Source organism: Grammomys surdaster, unplaced genomic scaffold (assembly GCF_004785775.1).
Source record: "Grammomys surdaster isolate TR1022 unplaced genomic scaffold, NIH_TR_1.0 374, whole genome shotgun sequence".
NCBI classification, from domain to species: Eukaryota; Metazoa; Chordata; class Mammalia; order Rodentia; family Muridae; genus Grammomys; species Grammomys surdaster.
In genome coordinates, this window is record NW_021604793.1 from 995,493 (window position 1) to 1,006,855 (window position 11,363).

The window sequence follows — 11,363 nt, forward strand, 5'->3', positions numbered from 1 at the left end:
GTATGTGCTGCCACTTCATCTGACTTTTCCTTTCACTCCAGGACCTTCCGTTCTCTCAGCTGCTGCGCAGACGCCGCAAAGCAAAGCACAAAAGATAAGGGGACATCCATTTCGGAACGGAGGTGTGACAGGGTGAGTTGCCAAACACCACACAATATGGAGGACCAGAGCTGGATCTGAAGGCCAGCTGTCCCCCTCCCTGCTCCAAACACCTGCAGAAGTCCCAGTGTGAACATGCATACACTGCTCAGAAAGAGACACATGGATCCAAAAAAAAAAAAAAAAAAAAAAAAACCAGAGCCGGAGCTGTTGGAAGTGCTTGGTGTCAAATTAGGGGATAGAAAAAGGGTTGCTTCTAGGAGGAAGCGTGAAACAGCAGTGGGAGGTTGAATCAGGACAGAGCTGAGGAGACAGCAAAGGGTTGAGAAGGACCCATGCCAGAGACAGTAGAAACAAAGCCCACAGTGTGCTCCTCACCAGAGCCTCTACGAGTCAACGGCCTGGTTTGGTTAGCCATGTGGCTTTTGTGTGCGATGGAGGGTTGGCAGGGAGCAGGCGCCTGGCTCTGGATCCCGGTTTCTCCTTTTGCTCTAGGGGGACCAACCTTCTGGAAGTCAGAAAGTGTAGGTCCCAGATTCTTCCCTCCTAACCTCCCCCAGTCATAAATCACGAGTGATTTCATTAAATGCACCTCCTGCTGGGGATGTTGGCTCATAATTCCTCTCTGATTAACCCCCACTACCCCGGCAAGTTTATAGGCCAAGGGAGGGAGGGGGAGAGGGGAGGGGAAGAGGAGGGGTGGAGGGAGTCCTGGGCGGGTGATGGATGCCTCTGTCAGCCCACCTCGTATTTATTAATAGTCTTAATACGGGAAGCAATAAAGGAAGAGAGGGATTCTATTAATTAAATCATTGTTATAATTAACTTTCATTAAAGGAGGATCAATAAAGAGAGGTTGAGATGGAGAGAGGAGAGATCCATTATCTCCAATTTCCTTGGAAAGGATTCAGGGAATGAGATGGGGTTGCTAGGAGACAGACGTGAGGGAAGAAGGAGGGATGTAAGATGCCATCCAGGTGCAGTAGGAAGGGGGATGGTGGATGGGTTAGTTTCAGGTGAAGACAGGATTGTGGGGGTGGTCCAGTGAGTGGACCTGCAGGGATGCAAGGTGCTGAGAAGGGTGTTCTGGGACACAGAATGAGAGGGCTGTAGGTGTGTGCCTGTCAGGGGCACACAGGTCCTTAATGTATGCTCTGTGCTGCTGTGGATGTGTGTGTCACCGACAACTGGCTGGGGCGGATGGATGTGCTGCTGACTGTAGAGTCAAGGAGTGTATGGTGGGGGTGTGTGCGGTGTAAACACGGGTAGTAGGGAGCTTAGAACACACCTCACTTGGCAGAACCCAAAGGCATGTGCCCTTGATGTGAGCTGGGCGTAGCAAGGATGGCCACAGAAGCGGACGGTCCCTGCGTGTCCTTTCCCATCCCACCAGCCACCTGTTTGCTCTTTCCTTAAAAGTGTGCTCCAGACCAGAGATACACGGCCTTTTTCTTCTCCTGTGGCCTGGTGAGAATGAACCTATCACTCCTCTCCCTCCTGGCCCTTCTTTTCTGTAGCAAAGTCTCTTGGCAAGAATGCACATCATGGCAACAGTTACACATATCATATAAATATATTTGTCTGAACTACAAATAAGAGGGGAGTTTAAGGGAGAGAGGAGGTTCTTATTGCTGTGGGGGGTCAGGAGAGGCTGAGGGGCTGGGAAACGGGGACCCCTGGGATCCCTTGTCCCCCCCCCCCCCCGTCCCTCACGGAAGGCACAAATACATTTTCTTTTCTGTTTGAGGACTTCGGTGTGGGGTGGCAGGAGATGGTATAGGAACTCTTAAAAATACAAAAGAACTTTTCAAACTTATGGCCTAAGGCTGTGGGGAAAGGCTGGGGTAGGTGACAGAACCAGGATAGCCAAGAACAGAAAGACCAGACCAGGTCATGAACCCCATGCTGTTGCTTCCATGCAGGCCCCAGAGAAAACTTGAATAAACAGAGTCTGAACAAGAGAGGGTAGGGTACCCCAGGAGTTGGCTTTGGGGCATCAGAAGGGAGCGTGTGTGTGTGTGTGTGTGTGTGTGTGTGTATACTTGGGCTAGCAGTAAATAATTCTATTCCCACAAGGCAAAGCCATCTCCATCCTGGTTCCTCAGAACTATTTTTCAGAAAGTAAACTCAGCCACTGCTCCCAAGACAGATTGCTGCCTGGGATGAAGACATCAGGATGGAGCGGGGAGTTGTAAGGCTTGGGATGAAAGCGGGATGCAGGCATGGTCTGTAGGAACAGTACATTGTAAAGCCTCGTGTGATTAAAAAAAAAAAAAAAAAGGATGAGACCAAGCTGCATAAATGTCTGTGTGTGTGTGTTCATGTGTGTGTGTGTGTGTGTGTGCATGTGTCTACATACGAGGGAGGGGTGAGATCACTCAAAGGTGAAAGGGTCCTGGGTGCTGAAAAAGAAATGTCCATCCATGTGGTCCTCCAGGGCATCCTTGTCACTCTCGGCAGGGAAGCGCTCCTTGCAGATGGGACACTCCTTCCATGGAGGGATGGCTGGGACCCCAGTGCTGGCCTCTGACAGGGAACTCACTGCAAAGCCACTGAAGAGAGGTAAGGAAAGACAGACAGGGTCATGGTTCTCTGCTGCCTTTATTTTTATTTCTGATATAAGGCCTCAAACTTGTCATGGAATGACAAGCAATGGAAGCTTCCTGAATTCCCAAGTTTCCCCATTCCCCCTCAGATTTCAGGCATCACTGCGGTGCCCAGCTTCTGCTGCCTTCTTGATCTGGGGACCTCAGGGAACAAGACCCATGTGGTTTCTTGTTTCTAATGTGCCATCCTGGTCATTCTCTGCTCAAGCCTCTCCTATGACACTCTTCTGCTCAAAATATTAGTTCTCCAGATGCCCATGTCCTCTCTTCATGAGTCCCTGCTGGTGTCTGTAGTACAGAACCATCCCCCAGTCTCCCGGTCTCTTCCCTCCATCTCCGTCTGCTGCCTAATGGGGCTGAAAATGAGTCTGACACTGTTCTTCATCTTCCTGCTCCAGCAGAGAGAGAGATGACAGCATTGGCCCTTTCTGCCTCAGCCCCACTCACTCCAGGCAGAGTTGGGGGCCAGGTGATGATGCTCGTTTCCCTGAGGCCCTGCCCGCCTAACTAGGACTAGAGAGCCAGGCAGAAGGTACCACCTGGTACCTGCCATACTTCAGGCTCCCCTCCTAGAGTTTCCCAGGAAGTCAGGGGTGAGCAACTTCTCTAGTACAGCCAGACAGATGCTCTGGACGGTGGTGTTTCTCTGTCTCCACCCCTGAGGCTTTGGTCACCTTTTTCCTCCCTGAAGACCTAAGTACCTACCTGGTGGCTGGGGAGGGGGAAGGGGCAGGAGAGAGGGGAAGCAGGGCAATTTGGGCTCCACGGAAGATGAAGCTAGAACAACACAGAAGCTAGTCAAAGGGAGGGAGTGAGGGAGAACGTGAAGCCACCTGGGGTTTGTGGAGGCAGCCGACATGCCTGTCAACCACACTGAGATCTTCTCTCGTCTGAGCCAAGAAGGGGGACTTGGGGACAGGGCATGGTGGCTGCTTGCACACTGATCACTTCCCCTCTTTGTGCTGCCCTCACCTGGCCACGTCATAGAAGGCACTGCCGAGCTCAGGAAGCAGGAGGTTGGCTTCCTCACCTCCACTCTGCACAGCTGCCATCAAGACTGACTTCTCATCTTCAGCCTCCTGGGAAGACACAGGGAGGATTGGGATGGGTTCCATAAACATGGAGAAGCCAAGGCTAGTCCCAGACAGCAGAGTGGTAGGAAGAGAGAAGCAGGAACAGGGCTTTGTCAGGGCTGGTGGGGTAGGGCAAGGGACCTGGGAGCATCAAGGCAATTGCACTGGCCTGGGTTCTAGGTGAGACAAGATTTCACTGTGTAGTCTTGGCTGGTCTGGTCTACACCAGGGTGGCCTTAAACTCTGATTGCTGAGTCTGAAGGCCTGCATCACCACACCTAGCTAGGCCTGCCTCCCCCAGCCCAGAGTACAAGTGCTGTACGGTACAGGCTTTCTCCATGGTTCAAGTGTGACCTTACCGCCTGCTTACTACTCCCATGTGGCTCACACTACTCACCGAGTCTGAGCTGCTGGCCTCGGCTGGCCCTGAGAGCTGGGGAGCAATAGGTGCTGGCTGGTTGATGACAACAAGGGAAGAAGCCTCCCGAGGCCCAGGAGGAGAGGAGCTTGTGTTTCCACGCTCACACAAGCCATAGGATGGGAGCCGCATGTCTTCTGGGGACTCATCCTCTGAGTCTGTCAGAGCTGCAGGGCAGCCTATGAGAGGGAAGGCAGACAGAGAAAGGAAGGGTCAGCCATGGGAATCTGAGGAGGGAGACGCTTCAACTACAGAGGGCCCAGGGAATGGGAAGGGACGTCCAGGCTGCTTCAAAGCACATCAAAGAGGGGGAGGGAAAGAGGTGTCCCAAGGCTTCAGGGGCACAGACTCAGCCCAGCAGTGGCTTCCTCATCCTCTGTGGCAGCATCTTCATTCCACTTCTCATCTGCCACCTTTTCCAGGCGGGCCTCCAGCTTCCTCATGTACTCCAGCAATTCCTGCAGTTGGAGAAGGAAAAGCTGCTTACTGGGCCTTGGTGGAGTCACACAAGGCAGATCCCCTAACGGAGGCGCTTTCCTCCGTCTTGTGCCTTGTTTCCTCCCCTGGACGAAGTCAGTTTCTAAGAAAAATCAGGGCCCTTTCAGCCTTTGTATCCTCAAAAAGACTCTAGTTTCTGAGCTAAGATATTACCAAGATGATACAGAATTTTGAGCCCCCAAGGCCTTGGTTTTGGCATCCAGGGTCTCATCATCTATGGCAACAGGTGACTCTCACCTGCTTCTCTGTCTGGAGCTGCTCCTTCTCCTTCTGAAGCACACGGAGGGCTGACCGTAGCTCTGTGAGCTCCCGTTTACTCTCTGACAACTGCACCTGAGGGAAAAAGGTAATGGAACCTGGAACCTGAAATGTGTCACCAAGAACCTGGTCCAAAAGTTAAACTATGTCCTCCCTTGTTCCATATCCCATATGTTTCTTCCACAAGTCCCTTGTCTTGGCCCCCCAGGGCTCAGGCCAAAGTCCTAAACTCTACCTCTCAAATGTGGCCCTAGCTAACTATCTTATGCTAGGGTGAAGAGGTTTTGGTTATACTCGAAGACACCCTGTAACTCTTGTATGTCACCCCTCCAGGCCCAGAGGTGCACTCTATGAGCAGAAAGGGAATGTACACATTCAAACCAAGAGGGCTGGGAGGTACACAAGTCAGTACATGGTACTTCAGAGCTGAGAGTCAGTGGGCACTTATACATTAGGACAGAGGTCTCAACCCAAGGAGGTAGGCACCTTACCAGGCTAGAATCCTTTTCTCGGGCCAGCTCAGTCTTGAATATGTGGCTCTGGCTCTTCTCCTCCTGTACTGTCTTCTCCAGCCGGAGGATCTCTGCGCTCAGCTTCAGGATCTTGTCCTTCTCGGCCTAGAGATGGTACACAGGAAGATGGGAGGGAGGAGGCGAAGTGGCAAAGGATGCCAGGAAAACAGCACTGCCCTCACTGGATCTTTCTTTTATGTCTGGGGTACCAAATTGTTTCTGACCAATGTCCTTTTTTCCGAGCCACCTGAAAGCGGGACTCGGTTCTACGGCAGAGACTGGTGCCCATGACAGCAAATGTTCCTACACCAAGGATGGTGACTAGGGATTTTGGTGATCAGGACTGGGACTCCTGTTGGGGCCAGTTCATGCCTGGAAAGCAAAGTGTGTGTCTCTCTTCAAGTCTACCCAGGATCTCACCCCCTCTTCTCTCCTCCCAGAAGAACCAACTACAGTTTGGAGTGCCAGACACAGGGAAGACCACCCCTACCTCCATGCTCTGCAGCAGCCCTGTCCGTTCCTTGTTCCACTGGCATTTTTCCTCCTTCATGTGCAGGCTGAGCTCAGACAGTCGGCCATTGGCTTCAGCCACCTCCAGCCGGCTGCGGTGTAGCTCAGCTATGGTTCGGTCTCTAGCTCCTGCTGCACTGGCCAACTCCTCCCCGAGAAGGGCTGCTTTCTGCTGGCTTGAGGCTGCAAGCTCCTGGACCCCTCGGAGTTGCTCTTTCAGGGGCTCCAGCTCGGCCTCCAAAGAAGACAAGAGATCAGACCCGTCAGGCAAACACATGTGAGCCAGGGAGCCCCTCATCAGGGTTGTGCTGTTCACTTTAGCCACCTGTGCCTTTTCTCTGCATTTGTCTAGACGACTTGGAACTCTCCCTGCTTCCTACCACCTACATGCCTTCACTTACCACTTTCTGCTGGGCTTGGCCCAGGGTGTCCTTCATGTGGGCCAGCTTGTCCTTCAGTCGCTGGACCTGAGCACCTTGCTCTTCTTGCCGGCCCTTGGCCTCCTGTAGCTCTGTATTTAAGCAGCGGTTCTCCTCTCGGACCATTTGTAACTCAGCCTGATGCAAATGGAAAGCAGGTAAGGATCAGGGGATGAGTACTGGGACAGCCAGGGGCAGGCTTCCTTTCTGCCACTGTGATGAGAGAAGGGTGTTTCTTAGATTCAGCACAAGTGGGAGCACTCACTCCTGTCCTGTCTTCTTGGGTCTCAGTCTCAGCCTGGGGTCTTACATTAAGCCAACCCTGCTTTCCTACTTTTCCTTTAAGTCAAAACAGTCTGGATGGCCCCTTAAGCTCAGAATATTGCACCTCTCACCTCAGACCTTTTCCTTCCTCCTCTTCCCTCCCCCAAGGCTCTGTCTCTCTAGTCTCTCTCCCTGCAGTAGGGGGTCATACTATGTAGCTGGTCCAGATTGGCTTTAGACGAGCAATCCTCCACCTGCTTTTGTCTCTAATGCTGAGATCACAGGTGTACGCCACCATGCCTAGCCTTTCCTAAGACTTCTGTCACTCATGCCTGCAGTACTGAGAACTTCTCAGTTCACCTAGTTGGACATTTGGGTGTTATTCTTGGCTCTATTTTTCTCCCCTGCAGTTCACAGAAGAAAGCTTTTCCACTTTCCACCCTGGTCACAGCTATCTTCTCTTTTCTATTACTGCCACGACCATGTCCGTTCAGGCATGGCTATTCTTGTGAGATGACTGGATGGTGCTGTAATCAGTTACTCAGAAAACAGGATCAGACAGTCAGTGCTTCTCAGTACAATTGTTTGTTTGTTTTAATTTGGAGACAGGATTTCTCTGCATAGTCCTGGATGTCCTGGAACTTGTTTTGTAGATCACGCTGGCGCTGGCTCACAGAAATCTGCCTGTCTCTGCCTCCCTAGCAGTAGGATTAAAGGTTTGTGCCGCCCACATCACTCAGCTCTCAGTACAATTTCTTAAGCATGTGTACCCTCTACCTGACCTTCACCAGTACTTCTCACAGCTAAAGAAAAGCGGTCCAACCGCCGACCTCCGCACCTTGTCTCAGTTCTACACAGGCTCCCTCGGGCTGCTCCTTCCATCTTTCTTTGTTCTGCTTAACTCAACCCACATGTTTGTTTGTATTGTTTTTATATTTTTAAGACAGAATCTTGCTATACAACTTGTGGCAATTCTCCTGCCTCAGCCCCTCCAATGCTGGAATTACAGTACCATCACATGCTGCTCAAATCCCATTTTTCGCTGCTAAGTAGTTTTCTAGAGAAGCCCAGGGTTCTGAGAAAGCCACTGACAGTTCTGCAAATATTTTATTTGAATTCATTCTTTTTTTTTTCCTTGCTTTGCTCAACACTGAAATATAATCTCAGCTCTGAACTTGCTCTAAATTATTAAAAACTGTTTTTAAAAGTTTGTCAGCACACAAGTGAACACATGGGAGAGCGCCAATCCACTGACATGTGCTTTTAGGTTAATTGAGAATTAAATTTCTTTTGTATTTTCTATCAAATTGAGGAGTAAACTGAAGCTGAAAGGTTGACAGTTTAAAAACTGTTATCATTTACCACTTACTTGTCTATGACTCAAAGTGTTTAAAGTTAGAATTCCTTCTCCTCCTTTCTTTCCTACCTACTGACATAGTGTCAGCTAAGGCTGACCTTTAAGTCAAAAATCCTTCTGTTTCAGCCTCCTGAGTGCTAGAACAGAACGCCAGGCACACCATCATGCCTGGACCTTATTTCCTCCTTTTGATAGCTTCTGCATTTGTGTCCGTGAACCCATGTGGACCAGAGGTTGATCTTGGGTATTTTCCATGATTGCTCTCTACCTGACAACTGGCTAGAACGGGTGGCTAGACCCAGGGCTCCTCTTAATGCCAGCATAATAGGTCTTCACTTAACAGCTGCTTCTAAGTGTAATAGGAGGTGTTGTTGTCCAACTTTCTGGACCCTGTATTAGGCTTTTCTTGGGACATTTATAGTGCATTTTGACTGCTTGTGATGTGGGCAGGTACTGCATTGTGGGGCAGGAATACACAGGGTCCCCTTTATATCTTGCCTTCACGTGTGCCCACTATTCAGAAGAGACTCAACGAACACAAGCTGCATAACTGAGAAAGCAAACCCACTTGGAATCTCTTACCTTGCTCTGCTCCATGTCTGCCTGGAATTCCTTCAGCTGCCCCAGGAGCTTCTCTTGTTCTCGTGTCAGGGCCTTCACTGTGTCTCTAACCCTGTTGATGAGATGACAGTGTCAGGCGGAAATACTCAGACCTCTGACCCTTTTGTTGTCATTTACTGAGGCAGGGTTCCTCTGTGTAGCCCTGGCTGTCTTGGAACTCACTCTGTACAGCAGGCTGTCCTTGAACTCAGAGATCCACCTGCCTCTGCTTCCAGAGTTCTGGGATTAAAGGTGTGTGACACTATGCCAGGCTTCTTTCCTCTTTATATATCACTGTACAGGCCGTTATACCAGTGGCTCCCTGTTTCCACTCAAGTATGAGATGAAATCCAATCTTTAGGTGACAATGGGCAGTCACTATTAACCCTGAGTTTGCTGTAGATCAGAAAGTAGCAGGTGCAGAAGAGGCCACAGGCAAATGTATACAGGAATGTGCTTTGAGCCAAGAGAACCTTATCTAATAAACACTGACATTTGAATTTCAAACCATTTTCATCATCACAAAATAGTATTGTTCTTTTATCTGATCATTGGGCACTAAATCATGTAACAACAGGTGGTAGGTAGGCTAGACAAGGCATATATATTATTTATACAGCTCAGGCTGGTCTATAACTCACTATGTAGCCCAGGTAGGTCTAACTGGTGAACTTCCTGTCTCTGTTTTCCCCATACGAAGATCTTGGGTCTGTACAACAGACACAAACGTGATAGCTGTTTGTTATTGAAAGAGGCTGGACCTAGAGTGGCTTTCTCTTAAATATCTTAATGTCACTCTCAATATTAAGATTCTGTGATTTAGTCAGGCATGGTGGTGCATACCTTTAATCCAAACATTTGGGAGGCAGTGGCAAGAAGATCTCTGTGAGTTTGAGGCCAGCCTGATCTATATAGTGAGTTTTAGGATAGTCAAGAGTCTCTAATTAAAAAACAAAAACAAAACCAAACAAAAGATTCCTGTGATTTATACCTTTTCTCAAGGGAGAGATTTTCTTGTACTCTTGGATCTCCAGCTCCAACATTTCTCTCTCTTTTCATAGTGCTGGGACTGAAGCTAGGGCCGTGCACACACTCCTACCACGGAGCTGTGACACTGAACATCTCAATAGCAAGAACAGAATCTAATGCTTTTCCTGTGCTTTAAATATATAATTTATTTACTTAATGCACATATATAATGCATATATATGCACATATATATATATACATATGTGTGTGTGTATATATATGGATATACATATACACAGACACACACAGACACACACCCTTATTTGTATGATTATACATCACGCGCTCTGGTTATGTTTCCCAGGCTAGACTCAAGTGATGCTTCTGACTCAGCTGCTTTTTATCTTACATTGAGTGGTCTAACCAATCTCTTCTTTAGATATTCCACTTCCAGTTCTCTTAGCTTCTATCACACAATAAATAGAAACTGATCTTTCTGAAGGCCTAGAGCAGCATCACAGAGATGCATGAGAGCTGGCAGAAGGAAATCCCTGTGACCAGAATACCAGAAGGGCCAGAGCAACCAGTGGGCCAGACAGCAGGTACGCCCATCTGAAGCAGGGAATGGAGTGGAGGCCTTGGGAGGCAGAGGCCAAGGGGATGGAGCGGAGGCCTTGGGGACAGAGGCCACCTCAGGCTGGGGAGGTCCCCTACCTGTCCAGCTCCACCTCCTTCATCAGTACTTTGTCACTCATGGTCTGGATGTCATCCTCTAACTCCAGGATACGGGCTACATGCTCTCCCTGCTGCTGGTTCAGGATGTTCCTCTCTTCTGAGAGCTCCCCATGGGACCGGGAGAGGCCCTGGAATCAAGGTTCCACCAAGAAAGGAGGTCAGGGCAGGCTCAGGCTTAACATTATATGCCCTGCTTCTGTTCTGCCACCTTCCTTGGAAACGCTGAGTGGAGGTACTGTAGCCTGGGAATGTGGCATCATGCCAGTATTTCTGGATGCAGAGAACTGCGTCTTATTACAAACTGAGATGTACCTCTTATCATTCAAAGTTTAGTCCCACCTGTTACCCTTAAGCCTATTTCCTTGATGCAAGGACTGTCTTAAAACTCCACTGACATCCCTTTCTCCTCTTTGCTGGGTCTATAGGGCCCACCCCCACCAGCTCCAACTCCCACCTTGTATTGCTCGGTGAGCTCTGAATGCTCCTGCCTGGCCATGGCCAGAGCTGCCTCCAGCTCCTGCACTCGGCTCCTCAGCTCTGTCACCTGATCCTCCAACTGCAGCTTCAGCTGCATCAGGTCATTCCGCTCTTGCTGGCTCTCATCCAACTGGTTCTACAAGGACAGGAGAAGGGGGAGACCGTGTGTGCGTGAGGCACCATTTCAGACACACCTTCAGGTAGAGAAACCGAGTCAGCATGGCCTAGCTCTTAAGTGCCAGCCTGCAATCGCCTTTCAGCCCTGGCCTGGCACCTTCCTCTGACAGGGCACAGTGACAAGGGGCCTCCTCTAAGTTTACCCTATCTCTACTGGGTCAGACAGATTTGAGTAAATCTGCGATATAGCTTGTACTAGCCAAACTACTAGCCTCCTCACCTGTGAGGTTTAAATGAGAATAACCAATGTAAAGACAGAACACTGGGCCAGGCGGTGGTGGTGCACGCCTTTAATCCCAGCACTTGGGAGGCAGAGGCAGGCGGATTTCTGAGTTCGAGAGTTCGAGGCTAGCCTGGTCTACAGAGTGAGTTCCAGGACAGCCAGGGCTAC

General features: G+C 49.8%; 1 protein-coding gene across 1 annotated transcript in view; it reads right to left on the bottom strand.

Moving 5' to 3' along the window:
• Positions 1–1,653: 1,653 nt before the first annotated feature.
• Calcoco1 (calcium binding and coiled-coil domain 1) overlaps positions 1,654–11,363 on the bottom strand; it is a 15,117-nt gene continuing 5,407 nt past the window's right edge. Inside the window, exons 5-15 of the mRNA XM_028781105.1 lie at positions 10,773–10,931; positions 10,298–10,446; positions 8,597–8,687; positions 6,376–6,531; positions 5,955–6,209; positions 5,444–5,569; positions 4,932–5,027; positions 4,546–4,654; positions 4,176–4,375; positions 3,678–3,784; positions 1,654–2,651 (exon numbers count right to left, since the gene is read on the bottom strand). Coding sequence (XP_028636938.1) covers positions 2,474–2,651; positions 3,678–3,784; positions 4,176–4,375; positions 4,546–4,654; positions 4,932–5,027; positions 5,444–5,569; positions 5,955–6,209; positions 6,376–6,531; positions 8,597–8,687; positions 10,298–10,446; positions 10,773–10,931 — 1,626 coding nt within the window. The 3' untranslated portion in view covers positions 1,654–2,473. The remainder of the gene's footprint in view (positions 2,652–3,677; positions 3,785–4,175; positions 4,376–4,545; positions 4,655–4,931; positions 5,028–5,443; positions 5,570–5,954; positions 6,210–6,375; positions 6,532–8,596; positions 8,688–10,297; positions 10,447–10,772; positions 10,932–11,363) is intronic.